This window comes from Geotrypetes seraphini, chromosome 1 (genome assembly GCF_902459505.1).
Source record: "Geotrypetes seraphini chromosome 1, aGeoSer1.1, whole genome shotgun sequence".
Classification (NCBI taxonomy): Eukaryota; Metazoa; Chordata; class Amphibia; order Gymnophiona; family Dermophiidae; genus Geotrypetes; species Geotrypetes seraphini.
This window is the reverse complement of record NC_047084.1, coordinates 10166432-10193538: the sequence shown is the minus strand read 5'-3', so window position 1 is coordinate 10193538 and position 27107 is coordinate 10166432. Positions and strand designations below refer to the sequence as shown.

Sequence of the window (27107 nt, the reverse complement as noted above, 5' to 3'; positions counted from 1 at the left end):
TTTCATTATTTTACTGGATGCAAGCAGTCTTCGGGCAGCCTTTGTTTCACAATTTATTTAGAATACCTTTAGTCCTGAGCATTAAGGATGAACGGTGTTTTACCCTGAAGGCCAATTTGTTGGAAAAATTTGTTATTGGAATGCAGAAATCAATCCACCACAAAAATAAACTCAAATATTTTTTTATCTCTTATAATAAAACAGTTGAAAGACTGCCACAATCTTATAGATCAAAGGCAGAAAAACTCAACTTGATATAATTACAGTATAACCCTTGAAATGTTCTCAAACTTAATTAAATCAGCTCAGAAAGTTTCAATATCTCACTGTTAATATCTTAAATCAAGAATACTTTAAATGATGCACTTATCTGAAAATTGCTTCAGTGTTCTCCAATCCCCATACAAAAGATTTCCAACATGAAGAAAGTTTTGTATGCCATTTCTTCAAGGAACTCATCCAAATATCATATTTATTCAATATTCTATACCATTCTCCCAGGGGAGCTCAGAATGGTTTACATGAATTTATTCAGGTACTCAAGCATGTTTCCCTGCCTGTCCTGGTGGGCTCACACTATCTAATATACCTGGGACAATTGGGGGATTAAGTGACTTGTCCAGGGCCACAAGGAGCATCATGGGTTTGAACCCACAACCTCAGGGTGCTGAGGCTGTAGCTTTAACCACTGTGCCACACTCTCCCCATGGTTCTTTACAAATTTGATGGTTCACAGGAATGTTGGAGAGGCCTTTATCAGTTGTGTAGGAATGGGTTCCTTAAAGAAACTGAATATTGAAAAGCTGAATCTGATGGGTCCACTATATTGTGACTGGGCACGGCCAAGCTGGGCTCAGCATGTGACCTAACCTAGTGACCTATCCGAGCGGTTTGTGAGGTTGTTTGGTAGCTTGGTACTGCTTTAATAATAAGAGTTCAAAACTTTGGTGCAATTTTCTTGGGTAATGTTTATTGTTTCATCTTCATAAACAAACTGCAAAAAATAATTCTCAGGTTTGTATCACCATGTGCTCAAGTCCAGCATGCACAAACAATTACAGTTCAAGTCAAAATACAAAAGCCTTATTTTAACAAAAAATGAAAGCTTTTCTTCTACCAGGCAAAACTCCCTTGGGGTTAGGCTTAATGCCCCAAGGGTGGGATCCTCTCCAAATAAATTTTCCCTCTATGGATCAGCTTGGAAAGATCCCCTCCCAAGATCCCAAACAAAATGGCTGCCTGTGGCTTGTAATTTTAAAGTTCAAACAAAATGGCCTTCAGCTTACTTCCATGCCTTCTAGGCTAGACAAATCAGTTCCCTCTGTCTCCATGTCAGGAACTTTCACTATCAGCCACTTCAAAATCTGGCACAAAAACAGCATTATCATTAGCCTTGCTCTCTCCCTCACAAACTTCTACCTTAGTTTGCTGCCATAGTGAGGACTGCTGCTTTCATAGGCTTTCATAGGCTTTCATAGGCTGTATGCTGCCTTCCTTCTGCTGTGTGGCTTTGGGTTGCTGGAGCTGTGTGACAGTTACTCCCTTTTCTTTCACTGCAGTGTGCTGATTAGCCCTTACTGCAGGTGTGTTAGAGTAGCCTGCCCTCTGAAGCCTTCTAATTTGGCCTGGCCCAGTATCAACCTGATTGGGTGTAGCTTGTATTCCATCCCTGCTTTTCCCCTTCCTTGGCCCTGTGGCTGCTGGGACATGTAGTCTTGCTGGCTGTTTCCTTACAGCTGGCTTGGGGAAAGCTAAACCAGTGCTGGATGCTTTAGGCATGGCTTGAGGATGTTTAACTATGGGTAGGCTTGGCTTTTGAATATTCCTAGGGGCTGCTTTGGGAGTTAAATTAGCAGGTTTAGGAATAATTTTAATGTTTTTAACTTTACCTTTCTCTTTTGGCAAGGCTTCCTAACTAGGAACAGGGGCAGCCCAGTGACAATATGTACATCTTGATAATTAACTTTTTTTTTTGTTGTTCTGACTACAATGTTAAATAGTGTAGTTATGGTGCATAGTAAAAAGTAAATAGTAGCAGTATGTGTTGTCCAGTGCTCATTCCACATTTATTTAAACTATAAATAATTTTATTTCAGGAGACACAGTGGTGTATATACCAAAGAAAGTGGTAGTAGTTATTGAAGCCAATGATGACCCTAATGGTATATTCTTTCTGGAGCCAATCGACAAAACAGTCGAAGAAGGGAAGACTAATCATTTCATGTACGTAGACATTATCCTGGCAGTTTGTCAACTTCATTCACTAAGTGTGGGTTATGTTAAACAAAGATGACTAGGTTTGTTCTCTTAATTTCTATAAATGGTCTTTCAAATGCAGCAGTGCTTCTCAACCCAGTCTTTTGAGCACATGCAGTCAGACAGATTTTCAGGATATTCACAATGAATATGCATGAGATAGATTTGCATGTACTGCCTCATTGGTATGCAATTCTCTCTCATGCATGGAACAGGGTAAATTGGCAGTATACAGTTGTGAGCAGAAACAGTGGTGTAGTGAGGGAAAGTGGCACCCGGGGCGGTGGCACCTCATATTGCCGCATCATATGCCCCTCCCCCCACTCTTCCTCACCATATAAGTGTTCCACCGTTCTTCCACACTGCTTGAGTGCCCCTCCCCACATGCCTCTTGATATGTTTGCTAGCACGAGCAACATCTTTCACTTGCTGCTCGTGCTGGCTTTGGCTCCCTTCTGACATCATATCCTGGTCCTGCAACCAGGAAGTGACATCAGAAAGGAGCTGAGGCCGGTGCGAGCAGCAAGTGAAGGTTACTGCTCATGCCGGCAAACATTTAAAGAGGTACACAGGGGGGTGGAGAGGAAGCGAGGTGCTGGCACCCCCGTATAGATGGTGCCCGGGGCTGTCTACCCCCCTCCCTCCTTGCTATGCCATTGTCCAGAGAAACTGGGCATGTGGTTTTCATCCTTCACTGCAATGGATGATTTGCCCATAAAGAGTGAGACAAAAAAGTATCCTTCCGGAGATGGAAAAAGGACCCAACGGAGGAAAATCACCAGGCGCACAGGAAATGCCAAAAGGAATGCCACCGAGAGGTTAGAAAAGCAAAAGGGGAATACGAGGAGGGGCTGGCCAGGGAGGCAAAAAACTTCAAGGCATTCTTCAGTTACGTAAAGGGGAAGCGACCAGCGAGAGAGGAGGTGGGGCCGTTGGATGATGGGGATAGGATGGGAGTGATTAAGGAGGATAAAGAGGTAGCTGAGAGGTTGAACACGTTCTTCTCGTCGGTTTTCACGAGTGAAGACACATCTAATATACCGGACTCAGAGGAGCTCATGAGTGGGGAACAGGCCGAAAAATTGGAGCACATAGAGGTAAGTAAGGAGGATGTCCTCAAACAGATAGACAGGTTAAAATGCGGCAAATCACCGAGCCCGGACGGGATCCACCCAAGGGTTCTAAAGGAATTAAGACAAGAAATAGCGGGCACAATCCAGCATGTTTGCAACCTATCCTTGAAAACTGGAGAGGTACCAGAGGACTGGAAATTGGCGAATGTCACACCTATCTTCAAGAAGGGATCAAGGGGTGACCCCGGGAACTACAGGCCGGTGAGCCTGACTTCAATTATAGGGAAGATGGTGAAAGCTATGATCAAGGACGGCATTTGCGAACACATCGAGAGGAATGGCCTACTGAGAACTAGCCAGCACGGATTCTATAAGGGAAGGTCGTGCCTAACGAACCTTCTGTACTTCTTTGAGGGAATAAGAAGTCGGGTGGACAATGGGGAACCCATAGACATCATTTACCTCGATTTTCAGAAGGCTTTCGACAAGGTGCCACATGAAAGGCTGCTTAGGAAGCTGTGGAACCATGGGGTGGGAGGGGATGTGCACAGATGGATCAAGCACTGGTTGTCGGGTAGACTGCAGAGGGTCGGAGTAAAGGGCCAATATTCTGACTGGCGGGGAGTCACGAGCGGTGTGCCAAGGGATCGGTGCTGGGGCCGTTACTCTTCAATATATTTATCAATGACCTGGAAAAGGAGGCAAAGTGCGAGGTTATAAAATTTGCAGACGATACCAAACTGTGCGGTAGAGTTAGGTCCAGGGAAGAGTGTGAGGACCTGCAAAGGGACCTGGACAAGCTGGAAGACTGGGCAAACAAATGGCAAATGCGCTTTAACGTGGAAAAATGCAAGGTCATGCATATAGGGAAAAAGAACCCGTTGTTCAACTAAAAATTGGGGGGGGGGCATTGTTGGGAGATAGCAGACTTGAGAGAGACTTGGGTGTGCTGGTGGATGCATCACTGAAGCCATCTGCACAGTGCGCAGCAGCCTCAAAAAAAGCCAACAGGATGCTGGGCATCATAAAGAGGGGTATAACAACCAGGACGCGGGAAGTCATCATGCCATTGTATCGAGCGATGGTGCGTCCACATCTGGAATACTGCGTTCAGTATTGGTCGCCGCACCTCAAGAAAGACATGGCGGTACTTGAGAGAGTCCAAAGGAGAGCAACGAAACTGGTAAAAGGGCTGGAACACTGCCCATATGCCGAGAGGTTGGATAGGCTGGGGCTCTTCTCTCTGGAAAAAAGGAGGCTCAGGGGAGATATGATAGAGACCTTCAAGATCATGAGGGGCATAGAGAGGGTGGATAGGGACAGATTCTTCAGACTGAGGGGGACAACAGGTACAAGGGGGCATTCGGAGAAACTGAAGGGAGATAGGTTCAAAACAAATGCAAGGAAGTTTTTCTTCACCCAAAGGGTCGTGAACACTTGGAATGCGCTACCGGAGGAAGTGATCAGGCAGAGTACGGTACATGGATTCAAACAGGGATTGGACGGATTCCTGAGGGATAAAGGGATCGTGGGATACTGAGAGAGGTGCTGGGATGTAACACAAGTATAGAAAGCCAACCAGGAAATAAGTATAGAAAGCCAACCAGGTCGTGCATGGGCAAGACCGGAGGGTGAGGACTTTGATGGGAAGATAGGACTTTAATGAGAAACCAAGGTGGCAAGGGGCCCCTTCTGGTGATTCAGACAGGTCGTGACCTGTTTGGGCCGCCGCGGGAGAGGACTGCTGGGCAGGATGGACCTATGGTCTGACCCGGCGGAGGCACTGCTTATGTTATTATGTTCTTATTCAAAACTGGTAGAAGGAAGAAAAATTATTTGGTGTTTAAAAAAAAAATATGGACAGAATAGAGTGGAGGCAGTATTAGGACATTTATCAAAGAAATTTGCTCAGGTACCCTAATAGTTAGCAGGGTAGATTCCACAGCCTGAAAACTTCACTTAGTATGCACACAGAAATATTTGTACTAGTGGGCCTCTCCATTATTACATTTTTCAAAGGGAAACTGTATTTATATAAAACTGTCCAGACCCAAGACACAACCACACACACACACAAACATACACACACATTCATATGCATGCTCTCATATTTTAGATATAGACACCTACACATACATATTCTTGTTCTTCAGATACCCTTTTTGATGTGTACCAGCAGTAAACAAAGCAGAGCAGAGGTATTAAGGACTCAGCTCTACTATAGACAGTCAATGAAATTCCCCAAAGATTGTCTCCTCACCTGCAGTAGTCTTTAAATTTCACTTCCTTTGCTTCTATGGGTGAAATTATGTTCAACTTCAAACATTCAAAATAGCAAATTGTAGAGCAATTGTTGAAAAGGTTTTAGGATACTTTTTAATTCTTAGTAACTTCCACAGTTTTTTTTCTCTCATGTAGAAGAGAAAAGAGCAAAATGGTGTAGGTAAATGAATATGTAGATTAGTTCCACTGGCCACTTCAGGCCTTGGCAATAAGGCCTCAATTCTATAAAGTCTGCCTAAAGTTAGGCACCAATTCTACAAAACCTATGCGTCCATTATAGAATCATGTTTAGCGGTGCTCAGCATCCTAACATTTAGGCACCCCCAGTTTATGCCAGGGTTTCTCTCGCCTAAAGTTAGGAACCGATATCAGAGCTTAACAGCACCTGATTCACAAAGAGGTGCCTAACTTGAAAACATACCCATAATCTGTTCTTAACCACACCCATTTCAGGTGTGTGCGCTTTGGGCTAAGTACCTACTTTTTATGGAATTGAGGTTTTTGAGTTAGGTACCTAACTTTAAGTCCAATTAAAGCTTATTGTAAGGTGCTGAGTGCCAATATAGGCACTGATTAAGCCTATTGCTAAGTTACATTAGGTGCCAATATTGGTGGACTTTATAGAATCAGGTCCTTAATGTCCTACTGGGACCAATGATTCTGTTTTTGCACAGCAAATAGAATATCATATATATTCAACTATAAGCTGAGTTCTCCTCTCCTCCCCCCCCCCAAAAAAAAGACCAGAAATTGTGATCTCAACTTAGGTGAGTCAGCATAAATTTTTCTTCTTCCCCCTTTCTCTGCTGGAACCAGTACTTCTCTTTCTTTTTTCTTCCTCCCCTCCCCCATACGTTGACCAGCATTTCTCTTCCTCACCTCCTCTGGTGACCAGCATTTTGGTTCTTACCTGTACCTCCATGCTGCTGGCATTGTCACCAAAGTTACAGCAAGCAGGACCAATGTCAGGCCTCTGAGCGGGTGGGAACCAGCTGGCCTTGAGCATGTGCAGATGCTCAAGACCCTGTACTGACCCAGATTGCTGTAACTTTTGTGTCCGCAGCAGCAACGAGAAGCTACCAATGATAATTTAGTTCAACAAGTCTTATTAGTATTTTAATAAAACAAAAAGGTATAATAACTGTACTGACAATATGCAAAAGCATGTCATAAACATGTCATAAATGACAAATAGAAAAAGAACACTGGAACACAGATGCACTTATTGATATTGATAGTACATAATCTATTAATAGTATAACATAAACTAGTTAGGAAGATGACAATATTCTTGCAAAGGGAGCCATGTCTTATGAAAGGATCTAATCACATTAGATTTTTCAGCAGCTACTTCCTTGTATTTCCCAGTAAGACCGACAATATTCCACCAGGTATTGTATTCCACTTTAAAGAAATCCTTCCAGGATTGTAGTATAAGTTGTAAGGCTAAAAATATAAGGATAGAGAGTACGGTAATCTAGCATTTGAATCACTTAAGGTGGATAGTAGCTCATGAGATCTACCAATATTATAACAATTAGGGCTCCTTTTACTAAGGTGCACTATCGTTTTTAGCACGCAGAAGATTAGTGTACGCAAAGCCCGCGCTAAACGGAAAATCCTAACGCAAGCTCTATGGAGGCTAAGCGCGTGCTAAAACCGCTAACACACCTTAGTAAAAGGAGCCCTTAAACTTTAGGGCCAATAAATAACTATTTCACTTCAAGTATTACAAATTCAATTTCAGTAATGAAGTTTCGAGTATAATTTATTATTTCTCATAAACATTACGGTTTTATACTTAAAATATTATCACAATCTTAAATTATTACATACTTTCTTTACCCCAAACAACCCCTATATTGTGCGCACTCCTTAGCTTTCATTCTGATTCTTTTCTAATACAGTCCACAACTGTCCAATTCCATTTTTTTGTATTGCGTGATAATCATGATCTTGTGCAATAGTCTCTGACATAGTTCTTGTATCACTTTTCTTTATGGTAAAGAACCGTAATAATTATGTAATAATTTAAGATTGTGATAATATTTTAAGTAAAAAAACCTTTAATACTGATGAGAAATAATAAATAATACTAGTAACTTCATTATTGAAATTGAATAATTATATCAAGAGCCAATTTTCCTTGATATTCAAGAGTTTAGAAATTATGTTCCTCACCTGTTGCCAAAAGGAGGAAAGATGTAGGCAAAAATAAAATGTGTGACAAAATTCCTATTGCTACTTTGCAGGACCAACAATAATTAGAGTTTGAAGAATTAAGTATAGAAAGTCAGTGTGGTGTCCATAATGTTTTTTTTTGGTGTGTGTGTGTGTTCAAAAGTTTTATTGGTATATGATAATACAAAACAAAATGTCAAGTAAAGAGAACTAAACATAAAACATCTCAACAGCAGAAATACAGTTTAAGTATCCAATGTCTGAGCAAGAATAAACATGCCGTAGAATCAGTGAAGTGTCACATAATAACAATAACCATAGAAAATGGTAAGCAGTCCAACGAAAATAATACAATGTTCAAACCCCTCCCAGAGAGAGAGAGTGATACTCAGTAAAGCAGGTAATGGCAAAATAGGGGTGGTGTCCATAATGTTCCATGGAATAGAAATAGAAAACCTAATCTTCCCTAACCCTAAAACAGGGGTGATAAACGGGAAGCCCTCAGTCGCACAGCTCGCAATGGGGTTTACACAGCCCCTAATGCACCACGGAGAAGCTAAGTACTTTTAGACTGTCTGCTTGTTCCTCACGCCCTTGTCTTTTTGGTTGATTTTGGTCGCTCCTGTACCCTCGGATGAGAGGCAGAGACAGGTTCTACCATTTTTGGTTGATTATTATTTGCACTTTTAGCACATTTCTTTGGTGCACTAGTACACATTTAATCACTTCCGGGTGAGCCCGAGGATGTTTCACAGACTATGCCCATGTGGGCACATTGATGCGACAGCTGGTGCATTAGGGGCTGTGTAAACCCCATTACGAGCTGTGCGACTGAGGGCTCCCTGTTTATCATTATTGTTTAATTTTTCTATACTTCATTGGTTCCAGCTGTCTCTTCCTCTCACCCCTGTTTTAGGGATAGGGAAGATTAGTTTTTCTATTGTTTGGGTTTCTTCCCTTTTTTGATATCGCCATGGAATAGAAAAACACGATTGCAATATAGAACTAGAAAGTAGGTATCTTGAAAACTGATATCCATATGTTCTCCCAAGATTTCTCATCATACATAGATTCTAGATTCATGTTCCATACTGATTCCAACCTTGATGGTCTTGAAGATTTTTGTTTTTGAATAAATTTGTACCATTTGGAAGCAGTTAGGACTATTGGCTAGTAAAGAACATTGGGCTCCTTTTACTAAGGTGCGCTAGCGTTTTTATCTATAGTGCGAGCTAGCCGAAAAATTACCACCTGTTAAAAGGAGGCAGTAGTGGCTAGTGCGTGGCAATTTAGCAAGTGCTATTCCACACATTAAGGCCTAATGCATCAAAAAACTCAAGCGTTTGGGACATGGTAATATATTTAGATTGATATGGGGCCCATTGGCATCTTATGTTACCTCTTTATAATTGATTATTGATATTGATGTAAGTCAGTTTAGTTTATTTAGGTACATATCCAGGGAAGGGGGGGGGATTATTTCTGTCTTAGTTTTGTTTTAGAGTACTTACTTTTGGGGATGGGTGAATGGATGGGAAGATATCATTAATTAGAATAGGGTATTTTTTTTTGCGGTAATCTATGTTTTTGTGTTTTATTGAATAATCATATTGGGGTAAAATAGTTGATTAAGAACATGTGTACCATATTTTCACGCATATAACGTGCGCGTTATACACAATTTTTACAAACCGTGCATAACCTTGCGCGTTATACGCGTGAGCGCGGATTTTACAACTTTTTTTTTACATAGTTCCCCCCCCCCCGACGTCCGATTCAACCCCCGCAGGACCGCTCGCACGCACTCCCACCCGTACCCGCACTCCCACCCCGAAGGACCGCTCGCACCCCCACAGCCTCCCGACCCCCCTCATCATGTAGAAGCTCCTACCGTTGTCCTGCTGCTTCCTCTTGGCGGTCCCGGCCCTTCTGTGAGCCCTGTGTCTGCGCTGCTTCCTCTTCCGGCGGTCCTGCCCTTTCTCTGACGTCAGAGAAAGGGCGGGACCGCCGGAAGAGGAAGCAGCGCAGACGCAGGGCTCACAGAAGGGCCGGGACCGCCAAGAGGAAGCAGCAGGACAATGGTAGGAGCTTCTACATGATGGGGGGGGGGTCGGGAGGCTGTGGGGGTGCGAGCGGTCCTTTGGGGTGGGAGTGCGGGTACGGGTGGGAGTGCGTACGAGCGGTCCTTCGGGGTGGGGGTGCGGGCGGTCCTGCGGGGTTGGGGTGCGAGCGGTCCTGTGGGGTGGGGGTGCGAGCGGTCTTGTGGGGGGGGGGTGAATCGGACGTCGGGGGGGCATCAGGCTTTCAGGGTGGGGACAGGACTTCAAGGGGGAGAGGAGAGTAGGGGCGGGCGAAAGGAGGGTCGGGGTGGCCAGAGGAGAGTCGGGGCGGGTGAAAGGAGAGTCGGGTGGCGACGGGAGAGTTGGGGCGGCATACGCGGTATAGGGGTGTGCGCGGTATATAAAAATTTATTTACATAAATTACAGTTTCCCACGCGCTATACCCGTGTGCGCTTTTTACACGGATGCGCGATATATGAGTGAAAATACGGTAAGTTGAATGTGCTTTTATTGTAGTATTACATGTTACATTTGTTGTATTGCACTATTGAAGTTTTAAAAAAATCAATAAAGTATTTTTTTTTTAAAAGGCCCTAACGCACCTTTGAAAAAGGAGCCCATAGTTTTACCATGTCTGGAACTGATGTTATGATAGGTATGGCAAAACAACTCTTCCTTAAACAATGGTTTAATTGAACTACTGGTAATTTTAAAATTGAGTAGAATGAAGATTGTATTTCTGTTGTAGTTCAGCAAATTTCAGATAACATTGACCAGATATCACAATTTTGCCAAATCTTCCAATTTATAGGTTTATTTTGTATTTTAATAAATTAATTTTTTCATATTGGAGCCAGTGGTGCACGTAATTTGCACTTATTTTTCTATCTCCATGAATGCTTTGCAGGTATTTATTTTATTATTTATATATCACTTATATCCTAAGTGGTTTACATTCAGGTATTTTATCATATAATAATAATAATAACAGCTTATATACCGCAATACCGTGAAGTTCTATGCGGTTTACAAAGATTAAGCAAAGGTACAAATTGATTGACTTTAAGAGGGGAGGAAGAAAGAGGGTTAATAGGACAGGAAATCCATATTTCCCTATCTGTCCCGGTCGGCTCAAACTCTATCTATCTATGGGCGTCAGAGCAGTTACCACCGCTGCGGGTGCTAAAACCCGCACTATGCATTAGTAAAGGAAGGGGTATGTCATAGATATAGCCAGTTAGTTGCTAACTGTAGATATTCAGTGGAAGATATTGTTTAAATGCTATTTAAACAGCCAGGAGCCATTCCTAGCCAGTTAAATAGTTTTAATATTGGATAAAAAGTGCCTCTGAGCTCTCCCTCAGGTTCTGGTTAACCCTTTGGAAACTGTACTAAGTATTTCAAAATCATTCATTCATATTGCTGTGACATTTATAAGTTTGGGTTACCATTGAGTCAAGCATTTCCTGTCTTTGTGGGTTGTTGCTTTCATGTTGAGTTTTTATGTTATGCTAGAGTACAATTTGATTTGATCTGAAGGCAGTGTTTAATACAAGTTTCAGCACTAATCTGAAGGTGTGTATAGATAATTTTATGTTCAAAGTATCTAGTACTGAAAACCTGGATGTGTTTATTCATGTTCATTCATTCTTGATAGGTAACTCACTCTTTTTGATTGAATGTGCAGGGTCCTGAGGCAACGAGGACACTTTGGCAATATTTCTTTGACCTGGAAACTGTTTGAGAATGATTCCACTTTGAAGCCTGGGCAAGAGTTCTATGAAACATCTGGGATATTGTGGTTTATGGATGGTGAAGAATTCAAGCCAATAACTCTTCATGCTGTTCCAGATAAAATTCCTGAATTCAATGAATTATATAGCCTAAATCTAATCAATGTTTCAGGTATAGTTTTCCCTTAATTAGAGGTTTGATTTACAAAATAATACCTCTAAAAGTCCTCAAAATGCACCCATTTTATGTCTCTTATATAAAGACTGTTCTTCAAAAATCACTAACAATAAATATCTCAAGTATGTCCATATCATTTAAAAAAAGCATTTTCTTTAATTAAAGGAGAGAAGTGTCCTTTGAGTTCTGAGATAATCATATGAGGCAAAAGGCTAGCTCCTTATGTATAGACACCTACTTTTTCTCTGTGCGCTCTACATACAGTATATTTTCATACAAACAATAATGTAAACAATAAATGAAGAAGCACAGGTGGTAGTATTTGTAGATTTCACCATAAATCCAGAACACTGTGAACTGTCTCACTTTATATTGCCTATCATATAGGGCTCCTTTTAATAAGGTGCGCTAGTGTTTTCAGTGCATGCAGGAAATTACCGCACGCTACATGGCTAGAACTAATGCCAGCTCAATGCTGGCATTAAGGTCTAGCACCCGCGGCAATGTAGCATGCACCATTCCACGCGTTAAAGCCCTAATGCAGCTTAGTAAAAGGAGCCCATAATGCTCTACCCTACCAAGTCACCTCCTGTGGTATAATATGCAGCCTTCACTGTGCAAGATCCCTCCGTTCTATCTACTGTATACTATGTAAGGCCATGCAGAACTCTCCGATCTAGTAATCAAAACCTGCTCACCATTCCTCCAATAAGAGAACTCTTTTACGACACCACACGGAAATCCATTTTCTCTATCACAGCTCCCACACTGTGGAATGCTCTCCCCACTGATCTTCATTTAGAAAACTCTTTAGATAAATTCAAATCCAAACTTAAAACGTTCCTCTTTAAAGACGCCTTTACCTTGTAAATACTATTTCCTTTGAAATTCAATTATCCTTTACAGAATTTTTAAGGCAACCAAAATGTTTTTTTTAGAAGCGACCTCCCCAGCCTAATTGTATCTCCCTCTCCCATTTCCCTCTTTTTATTTTTATCTCGATGTATTTATTACCTTTTCCTTCCCATTCTTTCCTAATGTATCATGTACGTTCATGCATAAATGTTTCCCCCTTTTTATTTTAGCTTAGCTAAGTCTTTATTCTTTTTTTTAACTCCTACTACATATTATCGTAAACCGTTTAGATACTGGTATATGAAAAATAAAGGAAACTTGGGACTAAATACCAGACAATGCTTTGCCACATTTTGTCATACTGTCGCCTTTCTCTCTCTCTCACTCTACTATACTATACATTGTACCTTTCATGCTATAATTGCCACACTATGTCTACTGTGCTCTCCCTCTGACATCACTTCCTAGGCTCGGGCCCAGAAGTGACATCAGAGAGAGCCGATACTGATGGGGGCAGCAAGTTTGTGTTACTGCTCGTGCCAGGAAAATGAAAGAGGTACGTGGGAAGGGAAGAGGCACATGCGTGCGGCAAGGGGGGCAGAGGAGGATGGTTGCCGACACTCCCACCAAGACGGCGCCTGGACCGCCCCCCCCTTAGTACGCCCTGGAGCTAACACAGCTTTAAAAGCATATAACACTTAAAAGGATTGCACTTTTGGAGGGCAATTCTATAACCATGAACCTAAAATTGAATACTTGGAAGGCACCCAGTAGAAGCCTATTCTATAAAGGAACCTAGGCACCTACTTTGTTTTATATGAGGGTTCTTCAAAAAATTTCCATGGGAAATAGTTGGGACGGGAGAAGTGCTAAAAGGGCGTGTCGTAGAATATTTTGGGTCTAGTCAGTCAGGCAAAACAGGGTAATTATGTGGAAAAGTGATGTAATTTGCTTTTGAGATATTTAATAAATATTGCTTTAAAAAAAAATAAAAGCGCGGAAACTTTTTGAAGATCCCTAATAGAATACTAGTGTATCTGCTTAAATACATACTTAAAAGTAAGGTGCCAGCACTTAATGCCATCCTTACAGCATGTAAAATGTTAGTGTCTAACTGCTGGAGATGTTCTCCTCATTTATAGTGTTATGAATCCCACTCATTTTCCGTTCACTCTCCATCCATGTGTACAGTACACCCCTTCCCTTTAATTGCATATTTACAGCATAGCTTTTAGGTGGCATTTTGGCTGTTATGTGCATAGTACTCACATACATGAGTAAATGCCATTTTTTAGGGCTGTCCCTGACCCGCCCACTTTTATCTTGTGCGGGGGATTTACCTTGTGAGGGGATTTTTAGTCACACTCTCCAGTTAAGTGCCGCTGAATAGCCCGACTTAGGCAGTGACAAGCAATTTAATCAGGCTGGAGAGCTTCCTATGAAAACAAAAAAAATAAATGCACAAATAATATTTTTTCTTTTCAGCTGGATGAATCCAAGAAAGAATGATCAAGTAATGTTTTGTAGAGAATGACACGGTGACAAAATTCATCACCATTCCCGTCCCCGCGGATAACCGCTGGAAATAATCCCATGTCATTTTCTAGTGTCTATTTCAACCTCAGTCCTTCTACACCAGCATTCTTCAAAGCAAAGCTTGCTGGTCAGTGGTTGTGGCCATTCAGACTCTGATTCTTCCCTCTCTCCTTAAAGAATGACATGAAGATGGTTTCCCGCGGTTATCCGCGGGGATGGGAACGGTGATTAATTTTGTCACCGTGTCATTCTCTAATGTTTTGTCTACTTGGATTTATCCAACCACCAATAGTTTTAATGATACTTGGGAGCTATTAAACTTATTTTTGTGATTTCTCAGCCCTGCTGATCCCTTTGTCCGTTTCCTTTTTCAAGCATTTGGAATGGAAACTCTTTCAATATATTTGGAATAATAAAATGTCCCAGATGCAGCATAAAATGCTGTATCAACGGAAGAAACAGGGTGGAATGGGGGTACCACATTTTCTTTAATTATCAGACAGCACAAACACGCTGTCTAGTGGCCAGGAAATGGGAGATTCCAAAGGGCTGGGTGCACATGGAACAAGCTATCTTGATCAGGACCCCTCTATGGGTTATTCCTTGGCTGCCCTGCTCCATTATAAGAGACTACTGAGAACCCTATGCTGCAACACATTCTCAATCTCTGGGTTAAACTTAGTACATGGTTACTGGGTGGGCAATTAAAATTTTTGGGACAGCCATACCATATGATCCTCATTTTGCTCCTGGGGACTTAGACATTACGTTTCAAAGCTGGACTGGAAGAAGATTACTAACTTTGGGACAGCTTTTCTCTGAGGGAGAGTTAAGAACATAAGAATAGCCTTACTGGGTCAGACCAATGGTCCATCAAGCTTAGTAACCCGTTCTCACAGTGGCCAATCCAGGTCACTAGTACCTGGCAAAAATCTAAAGAGTAGCAACATTCCATGCTACAGATCCAGGGCAGGCAGTGGCTTCCCCCGTGTCTTTCTCAATAAGAAACTATGGACTTTTCCTCCAGGAAATTGTCCAAACCTTTCTTAAAACCAGCTACACTATCTGCTCTTACTACAACCTCTGGCAAAGCATTCCAGAGCTTAACTATTCTCTGAGTTAAAAAATATTTCCTCCTATTGGTTTTAAAAGTATTTCCCTGTAACTTCATTGAGTGTCCTCTAGTCTTTGTAATTTTTGACGGAGTGGAAAATCGATCCACTTTTACCCGATCTACACCTTCTCCTATTTGGAGGAGAAGTATGGACTGGTAGGGTGAGATCTCTTTCATTATTGGCAATTGGTGGGTTTGCAACAGTCCCCGTCTCCCTTGGAGCAGGCTGTCCTTCAGAGGATGGGCAGGGGTACTGTTATCGCCTTTACAATGCTATACTGCTTTCCATCCCAGTGCCCAGGCAGTATCAGATTGCTTGGGAAAATGCCACTGGCAAGACATATGAGACTAAGGTGTGGGAGAGTCATCTGGGATTTCTCTTACGAGTTTTGATCACCAGCAATATTTTTGAGAACGGCTATAAGATGGTGTACCAGTGGTATTATACCCTGGTGCGCTTAAAAGCTATTTTTTTGAATGGGCTCCGAACAATGTTGGAGAGTCTGTGGGTCCCAGGGTTCCTTTCTCCACATATAGTGGTCTTGCCCCATAGTTATAGCGTTTTGGGAACAGGTTATGGATTTTGTCTCTGAGGTATTTGGCTTAGTAGACAAATCGATTGAATGTTGCCTGCTAAATGTCGTCCCTCCAGAATTACTGACCCACCATCGCAAATGGATTACTCAAGTGATGGCTAGCCGCCTCATAGTGGCGGCCGCCTGGAAAAAGCGAGAACGTCCCCTTTTAGATGGTATCCTTGAAAGAGTTAACCATATAGCTTTGAAGTCTAAATTAACTGCCCTTTGTAGAAATAGGCTTTCTCATTTCCAGAAAATTTGGACTCCCTTTCTTGCTTGGAGTGAGAAATTTCAGCCTGTGATACTTTAGGATTTTCAGCCATCACTGGTGCTTTCAGCCATACTGCTATTTTGAGGTTGTTCTAACTTATTATGGGGGGAGGGTAGATTGGAGGGGGGTACGGTTTGAGTAGTGGAAGAATTATTTTGTTAGGTTCATAGACTTTTTCTAGGACACATTGTTTAACCATGTACTGAACAGTGACAGTACATTGTAAGTGGAACCCATGGTGTTATGTTGGTTGTACTTTTATGATGTTTTGCTATTTTAAGGTGCAACATTGTCTTTTTTTGTATTTTGTGTTATATGGTACAATAAAATGTATAAACTTAAAAAAAAAAAACAAAACCTTATTTTTGTAAATGTCATTCTACAGGTGGGTACCCTGGTCCTGGTGGCCGGCTAGCTGAAACCATGCTAAATGTAACGGTGATGATTCCCTTCAATGATGATCCATTTGGAGTGTTTGTCATAAGCCCTGAAAACCAAGACCGGGAGGTTGCAGAGGATGTCCTTTCTCAAGACGATTTATCTCACATCACCAGCTTTTCAATTTGGAGACAACAGGGCACCTTTGGAGAGGTTCGGGTAGGCTGGGAAATTTTGTCTGGTGCATTTAAGGACGGCTTGCCTCCAATGCTTGATTTTTTACTACTTGGATCTTTCCCTCACTCGGTTCAGTCAAAGCCTAGCCTGCGGCGTCATCACAGCGAAACAGATGCTTTGTACTTCAGTGGAGCTGAAGATGCATTTGGAGTACTGGGACCAGAATACCACTACAGTATGAATAACTCATTTAACAACTTTACATTTTCAGCCTGGGTGATGCCTGATGCCAACACTGATGGATTCATAATAGCAAAAGGCACTGATAATGGAACCCTGTATTATGGTGTGAAAATTCAAACTAATGACTCGCATGTTACTGTCTTGCTTTATTATAGCACATTTGCATCCACCAAGACACATGTTGCTAAGACAACAGCTTTAAAGTACCTGGGAGCAAAGGAATGGCTCCATGTTATAATTACTTTGGAGGATGGCATAATTGAATTTTACTTTAATGGGAGTCCAGTTCCTGATGGACTGAAGAGCCTGAAAGGAGAAGCTCTTGCTGATGGTAAATTATTATGTACAAATGATACAGTTTTCTGTAGATCTGAAAATCTATAGTATTAATGTAGTATTAACTGAGTATCAAAGTAAGTTTCTTAATGTTAGGTCAGTTTTTGTTGGAATCAGGATATTGGGCGTGATGGACCTTCAGTCTGTCACAGAAAGCAATTCTTATGTTCTCTGTTGACAAGTAATCAGTCACAGTGACTGATGCCGTTGTATTGCATTGAGACAGAGTAGCTCTGACAGAGTTCAGGACTAGTGTAAAGTTATGAGTGAGTGCTGCCCTTCAGGCACTCAGCAGCTTCCTCAGCCCTGTCAATTTTTTTTTTCTTGTTCTGATGAATACACAAGAAAACAGAATTCTTCTCTTCTTTAGTCTTCAGGAATTTTTTTGTCATCATGCATAGGTTTGCCAAATTTTCCAATTGGAAAATCTGGACCTCCCTAGATCCGCCCAAAGGCCCGCCCATCCCCGCCCTGTAATGCCCTAATCCCACCCCCTGTCCCACCCCCACTGCCTGCTCTTGTCGGGCAGGGAGAAGTCCGTGCATGTGTAAATGCCACGCGATGATGTCACCGCGCACACATGCATGTGCGTGATGTCATTGTGTGGCATCCGCACATACGCAGACTTCCTCTCTGCCGGACGTGATTTGAGGAAGCTTTTCAAAACCTGGACAAAGTGCCGGGTTTTGAAAAGTTGTTCGGACCCCCGGTCAAAAGAGGACATGTCCAGGGAAATCTAGACGTTTGGTAACCCTAATCATGCATCCACTTTTCATACTGCCTGACTAGCATATTACTAATCAAATCAGGTTTTCATCCGTATCCTGAAAATAGCAGAAAAATCTAGAACTTTGACACCTATTCCAGGTATCATTTCTAAGCTCAAACATATGCGAGCTGAATTCAAGCTCTGTGGATAAATGTCTCTGGAAGTCCAATAGGATCGACTCAATCACCAGCAAAGACTAGAGTCCCTTCTAAGCAGCTCTTGAGCTGTGCCATAGTCCTCTGTTGGCATTCCTGCCAGTGGGGGAAGGTGCAATGATATCATGCTTTCAGTCGTGAAGGAATAATCACACTGTCAGGAAAAGAGTGTGCATTCTTTGGAAATAGTTCTTCCTCTTTGCATATAAGATGCTATTCTAGAAGCTGTGTGCGCAATTCTTGACGTGCAGAACGTCTAGGGGGCATGGCCAAGGGAGGGGCATGGGTGAGTCAGGGGCATGCCTATGAGTTACACCCACAGGCTATAGAATGCTAGTAGTGTCATGTGGTCAGGGGATTCGCCCCACCCCTAAAAGTCCTGAGGGCACTGCTCTGAATTTTATTGGTTGAGCAGACAACAGGAAGGTGCTGCTCAGCCAATCAAATTCAGATCAGTACTGTGAGGGCCTTCAGTGGGTTCGGAGAAGCCCCAGCCCAAAAGCCCTGCTCCTTTTTTTTTGTTATTTACTTTTTGTTTGATGCAGTTTAACTGGTTGATCAAGCTGTCTACTCAACAAATCAGAGGGAAGGCTTCTGGATCAGTATGTAGGAACTGTGGCTTTACGAAGAGGAGTGCTGCTGGGAGGAGGCAGCTGGCCAGTGGAGGTAAACACCTGCAGGCTGGAGCGAGGCACAAAGTTGGGACGCATAAAGGAGGGAAGAACGGCCAAGGGCGTGTTGGGACACAGAAGGGAGTTGGAGGGTCACATTGGAACAAGAAAGGAAGAAGAAAGGGCATGTAGACACAGGAAGGGAGAAGCAGAAGGAAAGGAAGGAGCACAAAGTTTGGACTTCCTGTACCAGTGTAGCATGTCAAACACATGTCTAGAATCAAAGCACAATTATGTGCACCAGCCATAGAGCTGGTGTAAATAATCACACTTAAATCATAAAAGAACATGCTTTATCTAGATTCTGCCCATTTGCATGCCCATTCTTAAACTATGTGCCATCACATATTGTTGCAGGGCTGTCGAGTAAGATTTGCCTCTTTGCGGATGACACCAAAATCTGCAATAGAGTAGTCACCCAGGATGGTGTGAATAACATGAAAGACCTGGTGAAGGTTGAAGAATGGTCTGAAATTTGGCAACTAAAATTTAATGCTAGAAATGCAAGGTCATGCATTTGGGCTGCAAAAACTTGAGGGAATGGTACAGTTTAGGGAGTGAAGAACTTATGTGCACCACAGAAGAGTGGGACTTGGGTGTGATTGTATGTGATAATCTTAAGGTGGCCAAACAGGTTGAAAAGGTGACAGCGAAAGCTAGAAGGATGCTAGGATGCATAGGTAGAGATATGACCAGTAGGAAAAAGGAGGTATTGATGTCCCTGTATAAGACCTCATTTAGAATACTGTGTACAATTCTGGAGGCCGCACCTTCAAAAAGATATAAAAAGGATGGAGTCTGTCCAGAGAAAGGCTACTAAAATGGTGTGTGGTCTTCATCATAAGGCATATGGGGACAGACTTAAAAATCTAAATCTGTATACTTTGGAGGAAAGGCGGGAGAGGGGAGATAAGATAGAGACATTTAAATTCCTACGTGATGTAAATGCGCATGAGTAGAATCTCTTTCATTTGAAAGGAAGCTTGGGAATGAGAGGGCATAGGATGAGATTGAGAGGTGATAGGCTCAGGAGTAACCTAAAGAAATACTTTTTTACAGAAAGGGTGGTAGATGTACAGAACGGTCTCCCGGTAGAGGTGGTGGAGACAGAGACTGTATCTGATTTCAAGAAAGCCTAGGATAGGCAAGTGGGATCTCTTAGAGAGAGGAAGAGATAATGGTTACTGTGGATGGGCAGACTGGATGGACCATTTGGCCTTTATCTGCCATCATGTTTTATCTAGCTTAAACATTTATGAATCCTTTTACTGAGCTGCACTAATACTTACACATACTTTTTGCACCTTTAAATTCCTTCCTGTGGGTTGTGCTCAGGCATCCTGTGGTAATTTTAGCATTGGCATATGCTTCCCGTGCACTAAAAATATATTTTTTTTAGTGCTGGGGCAGGTCTAGGGGCAATGAGAAGGCATGTTCTGCTCTAATCAGTTAGTGCAGCAGCATTGCCATGTGGTAAGTGATTTTCTTGTGATTACCTCATGAGCCCTTAAGGCTCGATTCTCAATAAAGCCACCGAAAGTTAGCTGGTGCCTAACTTAAGTGCTTTAATTGGTTTTAAGTGGTGTGATAATTGATCGTGCCATTAAAAATCAATTAAAAATGGATTTGAAAAAAAATAATCTGCCACTTGGTACATTCCTGGACTGACACCTAGTGATGCTGAAGCCTGGAAGTCAACGTATTTAGGGGCAGCACTGGACTTCAGCATCATTAGGCACTACTGGTCATAATTCTATAAGGAACCTAGGCAGCAGAAATGTAGGCCTGTAAAACTCTGGTATACATTTCCGGTGCCTAGGATCTTTGCTATGAGACTCTAGGCACCCAAATCACCACTTTTTGAAAGAAGAGTATTCCCATATAACATGCTCATAAACAGTAAGAAGTAATCCTACTGCTGTACCGCACTTCTTTCAGAGTAACTTCACTGTTATATTTAAGGTCCTCAGCGGGCCACCACACACTCAAATCATTTCATGGTGTGGGGCTTTATGCTCCCATTCGTCACTGGACCCTTAACTATGATTATACTTTATGTTGAAAAAGTTATTTATTATTATTAGTGCTAAAATTACTTAGCTTATGGTTTTGACATTAGCCGGGAGGGTTCAGAAACATCAGCCACCAACATGTTTCGCCCGTGTGACTCTAGGGCTTTATCAAGGCTCCCTCTCCCGTTTATAGTCAGTTTACTCCCGCCATCACGCCATATATGGCGTGATGGCGGGAGTAAACTGACTATAAACTGACTAAACTGACTATAAACGGGAGAGGGAGCATTGATAAAGCCCTAGAGTCACACGGGCGAAACATGTTGGTGGCTGATGTTTCTGAACCCTCCCGGCTAACGTCAAAACCATAAGCTAAGTAATTTTAGCACTAATAATAATAAATAACTTTTTCAACATAAAGTATAATCATAGTTAAGGGTCCAGTGACGAATGGGAGCATAAAGCCCCACACCATGAAATGATTTGAGTGTGTGGTGGCCCGCTGAGGACCTTAAATATAACAGTGAAGTTACTCTGAAAGAAGTGCGGTACAGCAGTAGGATTACTTCTTACTGTTTATGAGCATGTTATATAGGATCTTTGTTTATTTATTTATTTATTTATTTATTTATTTAGATTTTTATCCCGTCCTCCCAATAGCTCAGAACGGTTTACAAATGAACATACACAGTGCGGAGTAACTAGACATATAAGTAGTACAACAGGTTTAGTGGTTGGATTTATAGTTTTTAGAGAGAATTGAATACAGGGAGATTAAGCAGAGAGAGAGAGGGGGAAATACCGTAGTTTAATTTACGGTAAGTTATAAGCATATAGATGCAACTTTTTCGTGGATAGAGTAAGAGAGGGTCATACTGGAATTTCGGGAAGGAGATAGGAGAGTGGAGGGAGGGGCTTAAGGGGGGGAGAGACAGAGGAGATCTTTAATTGAAGAGGAGGGTCTTTACCAATTTACGGAATGCTAATAATGAGTTCTGTTGTCTAAGTTGGGGGGGAAGTTGGTTCCAGAGGTGTGGAATGAAGTGGCTGTAGGATCGTTTGTGGGCAGTTTCTGTGAGCAGGGATCTTCCGGGGGGGACGCATAGGCGTGTCTCTGACTTTGAGCGGAGGATGCGAGTGGGGTTGTAGATGGGAAGTTTGGATTTTATGTAGGAGGGGGTGGTGGAGTAGATTCTCTTGTGGGCAATTGTTAGGGCTTTGAAAGTACAGCGTTGGCTAATTGGGAGCCAGTGTTCAGCATGGAGTGCCGGGGAGATGGAATCGCGGTAGTTGAGGTTGTGTAGGAGGCGGATGGCTGCATTTTGGACCCGTTGGAGGCGTCTGATATTATTTTTGGTTAGTCCGTTAAATAGCGAGTTACAATAATCCATTCTGGAGAGGACATATGCGTATAGGAGTTGGGTGAGGTCTGGTTTGGAGATGTAGGGTTTGATCCTTTTCAGTTGGCGAAGGTAGTAGAAGGAGGTGGAGACTACTTGGGATATGTGGTTGGATAAGGATAGGTGTCCGTCTAGGGTTACTCCCAGGCTGCGAACTTGATCTGCTGCCGTTAGTCGAGTGGAATCCCATGTTAGTGTAGGTCGTAGGTATTTGGTGTTTTTGTTTCTGATCCATAGGAGTTCGGTTTTGGATGCGTTAAGTTGAAGCTTGTTGTTTGACATCCAAGTTTTCATGTCAGTGAGGCAGAGTTCGAGGTTAGCAATTTGGGATGGCCGATTTTTGCCTAAGGGGAGGAGCAGCTGGATGTCATCTGCATAAGAGTGGATTTTGATTTTATATTTTTGTGCTATATCGATGACGGGTTTGATGTAGAGATTGAATAGAAGGGGGGATAGAAGGGCGCCTTGAGGAACGCCATATTTGATAGGCTTAGGGTTAGATTTATGTGTCCCTAGTAGGACTGTTTGGGTCCTTTGTTGAAGGAAGGAGGTGATCCATTGGAGGGCTGTGTCTTTGATTCCGAGGTCGTGGAGCCTAGATGTGAGTAGGTGATGGCTAGCCATGATTCTGTAAACAGCACCTGTCCGTGATTGACACGGGGAATGTGCCACTTTTCTAGGTGCCTGCAGCATCAGCTACCGCTTACACAATCAGCCCTTTACTGTTCTCAAAATAGATGTCAGTAAGAGCTCACATGCTAGTGGCCATTAATTCAAAAACTAGAAAAAGCGGGAATTTTACACAAGCTGCAAAAAAATGGCCTTAGCATGTGCGAATGACCCACATAACCGCACGCTAAGGCCACATTTTACCATAGTTTGGTAAAAGGTCACTTTAAACATAGGGCTCCTTTTACAAAGCCGCACTAGGCCCTTAATGCGTGGAACAGTGCGCGCTAAATTGCCACGCGCGCTAGCCACTACTGCCTCCTTTTGAGCAGGCGGTAGATTTTCGGCTAGCGCGTGCTATAGCGTGCGCTAATCCGGTGCGTGTACTAAAACGTTTAGCGCATCTTCGTAAAAGGAGCCCTTAAAAGGGCAGATAGTGCTGCACAAAATACATATAATTTTCAATCTTTAACTTATAGATATTTAAAATTAAACAATGACACTGCTGAATACTGAGCTGCTCGTTTTTTAAACTTAAACTAGTTTAAGTCTGATAAGAAGCTGAAGTGCTTTTGTTATAATTTCAGGTCCTGGAACAATTCGAGTTGGTGCAGGGGTAAATGGTGGCAGCAGATATACAGGAGTAATGCAGGATGTGAGACTTTATAAGCGCAAATTAAATCGAGCCGAAATTAGTGAACTTCACAGCACTCCAGCAAAGGCTGACCTGCATCCTGTGTCTGGGTATCTGGATTACAAGCAAGGAGAAAGCAAAAAATCCTTCATTATTTCAGCAAGAGATGAGGAGGAGGAAGAAGGAGAGGAACAGTTTGTGTTGAAACTAGTATCTGTGCATGGTGGAGCACGACTTCCACAGGAAAACATTACAGCAACACTTAGGATACAAAAAAGCGACAATGCCAATGGGCTATTTGGTTTCACAGGACCTTGTATACCAGAGGTAAAATGTTCAGCAATAACAAGAAAACACATCTCAGGTTACCATTAAGATGAATCATTTAAATATATTCATATAAACCAGCACCAGATTTGGTTTAGGATGTGCTCATTTTGTAGAATGAATAACAATGAATACCATGAAACCACTTTCATTAAAGTGCTCATTCCTGAATCAGAACAAGCTATTTTCACTGTTTACCGCTTCCTTTTAAGCAGGCGGTAATTTTTCAGCTAGTGCGCGCTAATCTTGTGCGTGTGCTAAAAACGCTAGCGCACCTTTGTAAAAGGAGCCCCTAGCTGGGCCATTTTTGAAAAAAAAAAAAAAAAAAAAAAAAGTATATGGCCATTTCTTCCACCCGATATTTGGACGTCTTGTGGGAAATATCCAAAGTCAGACCTAGACATCCTATCGAAAATGGCCCTCCATGGCTTTATCTGCTGACAGAGTTTGGCTGCTTTGTATGTTTCTTAAATATTAGGATGTTCCCTTTTTGGGAATGTGGTTCAGATTTTTCCACGTTACTTACTTTTGCTAAGATCAGGAGTCTTACAGTTGGGGGCCCTGTTCTTCTTTAAATACCATGTAAATCCATTGTTAAATTTGAGTCAAACAATTTTTTTTTTTTAGCCTGCTCAACTTTCAGTTTTCATAAATAGCAAGAGAATTTCTATAGTGAAACCAACTGAATTGGCTGTTTAACTTCATAACAGAATTTAACCCCCTGTTTTACAAAGCCGCATGGCAACGGCCCTAAAGTCCTTTAAATCTCTATGGGCTTCAGGGCTGTTACCGCAGCGGCCCATGCTAAATAGCTTCGTAAAAGAGGCTCTAAATTAGAGTGCTATAGTGATGGCTATTCTTTTTGTATTGTCACTCAGGTGATATATTTTCCTTACAGTTTTTCTTTTATTTTATGGACTTAAAGCTATTGATCAATTTACCTTTTTGAGTGTATATGTTTTTGCTTTACTATTGTTTTTCTTCTGGATTTGTGTACAAGCGTATTATTGCTTGGTATTATAAATGAGAAATTCCAATAAATATGAAGTAAAAAAGAAAAGAAAGAGAGAGATAAAGACGTGAGTTTCAGGAGAAACATAAGCAGGTGAAGATTCACATTTGTTGCTGAGTCCTTAGGTGCCACTTTGACTCCCTCAACCAAATTAAAAGCTATGAGGGGTCGCTGAAAAGTTCTCAGCCCAACCAACAAAGTTGGAGTAGTCTCAACTGAGGGCTTTACTTTTACCCCTTCTTCTACAAAGCCGCGCTGGCGGCTTATGCGCGGTAATGGCCTTGAATCCCATAAAGATTTAAAGGGCTTCGGGGCTGTTGCTGTGCGGCTTTGTAAAAGAGGGGGTTAGTCCAGTGATCTACCACTTTTTTCATTTAATATTTTTCAGACAGGACAATAAAAGTGGAAAAATCACTGGAGTGTATCGCCCTCGATGAAGACTGTCCCAATTTTGTTGGGCTGAGAACTTATTCCAGTGGCCCCTCGTATGCATTTTTTCCTAACATGATTTTCCATATTAAGGAATTAACCCACTCCTTTACAAAGCCGTGCTAGTGTTTTTAGCGCTGGCTATGGCGCTAAGAACTTTGACTCTCATAGGATTTCTGTGAGCGTCAGTGGTCTTTCTGCTGTGACCAGCGCTAAAAATGCTAGCGCGGCTTTGTAAAGGAGGGGCTAAATTTTATTTGTATATTTAATTTAATACATTAATAATAAAAAGAAACTAGCACTAAAATCACAAAATTAGGCATTATGGACTCCTTTTACAAAGGTGCATTAGGGCCTTAAAGCGCGGAATAGTGCACGCTAAAATGCCATACAGGCTAGCTGCTACTGCCTCCTCTTGAGCAGGCGGTAGTTTTTCGGGTAGCGCGTTGTGGCGGAGCCGGTACCCGTGGTTGCAGTAGGTACGGCCCACGCTCACGTTCGCGCTGCTCCGACGTGCTTCCCTAGGTAGAGGGAAGTCCTGCTGGATAACATTCACTGCTTTGTCAGGAAATCAAAAGACAAAAGAGTACTGGTCCTGAAATCTCCACTTTATTTAGTGGTGGGTTAAAGAGAGTTGGCCAACAGTCAGTCCCAAACTCTCTGCCATAAAGAAAACAATTTATGTCAGGAAACCAAAAGTTAGAGCTGCCCAAAAGCAAAGGGGACAGCTCTGCCCTCTAATCAGGTAAGTAAACAACATAAATCACAAAAGCAAAAAGGCTGTTAACTTTGTAGGCAAAACAACACCCATATTCACAGCACTGCTCAAAAGCTCTCGTGTACAAGCCTTAAGGTGTTCTGGCTTGTCCCCAACCAACTCTAAAGGAGATGGTGGGGGGAGGGGAGTAAACGAATCTACTAATTACTTTCTGATTCACAGAATGCCAATAATGGCCCCACTAACCCAACCTGGAATGGTAAGTAGATTCTCCCCACATTACTTCCCGCTCTTTCATTCAAACCATGGCAGTCCAAGCCAGCTTAACTTTAGCCAGCAAATTAAACTTGTAAAAGAAAAACGTTTTTTTTTTTTTTTTCTTTCTTCCTGCTTTACTCAAACAGGGACAGCCCCCAACCAGCACAAGTCCTCAAAGGCTTTCAAACAAAAACACCTTTTCCCAAACAGTCCAAACAAAAACACAGTAGGTTAATAAACCTTACACCTCCCAGCCCTGCCACTTAGCTGTCTTCCATTAGTACGTCTTCAGGCAGACTGGAAGTTTCACCTAGATCCATAGGTTCCTCAGTAGCTAGCTGGTTGGCCAGAGGGTCAGTGTCAGGCTCTTGCATTTCCCAGTCCTGGGACTCAAGAGCACATTCGGGAGGGACCCTTCCCTGGGCTGGTTCAGGATAAACTGCCCTCCTCCTCTTTAGAGCCGCCTCTAAAGTACTCAGACAAACTTGCCCTGCTCTCTGAGGGGGCGGAGTTGCCTGCAGAGTTTGCCTGGTTTGTCTTGGCTTCCTCATTAACTGTTTCAGCTGGGAGTTTGCAGGGGGAGGGAGATCCCTCTCAGGCTGTTGTGAGCTGTTCTGCTCCAACTCCTCTCCTCCCTGGAGATCAGCCAAATCTGAACTAAAGGGAAAGGTAGGCTTCTCCCTATGACTGGTCACAACCCTATCGCATTGATTAGCCCTTCTGATGGCAGGGCTAGGTTTAGACCGAGCCACAGCTGGCAAACGCTGAGCTACGGGCTTAGGGTTGTGACAGCGTGCTAA

General features: G+C 42.4%; 1 protein-coding gene across 1 annotated transcript in view; it reads left to right on the top strand.

Annotated features, from left to right (window-relative positions):
- Positions 1-27107, top strand: part of ADGRV1 (adhesion G protein-coupled receptor V1) — a 786618-nt gene that overhangs the window by 112322 nt on the left and 647189 nt on the right. Inside the window, exons 18-21 of the mRNA XM_033919809.1 lie at positions 2097-2223; positions 11542-11759; positions 16505-17248; positions 23517-23890. Coding sequence (XP_033775700.1) covers positions 2097-2223; positions 11542-11759; positions 16505-17248; positions 23517-23890 — 1463 coding nt within the window. The remainder of the gene's footprint in view (positions 1-2096; positions 2224-11541; positions 11760-16504; positions 17249-23516; positions 23891-27107) is intronic.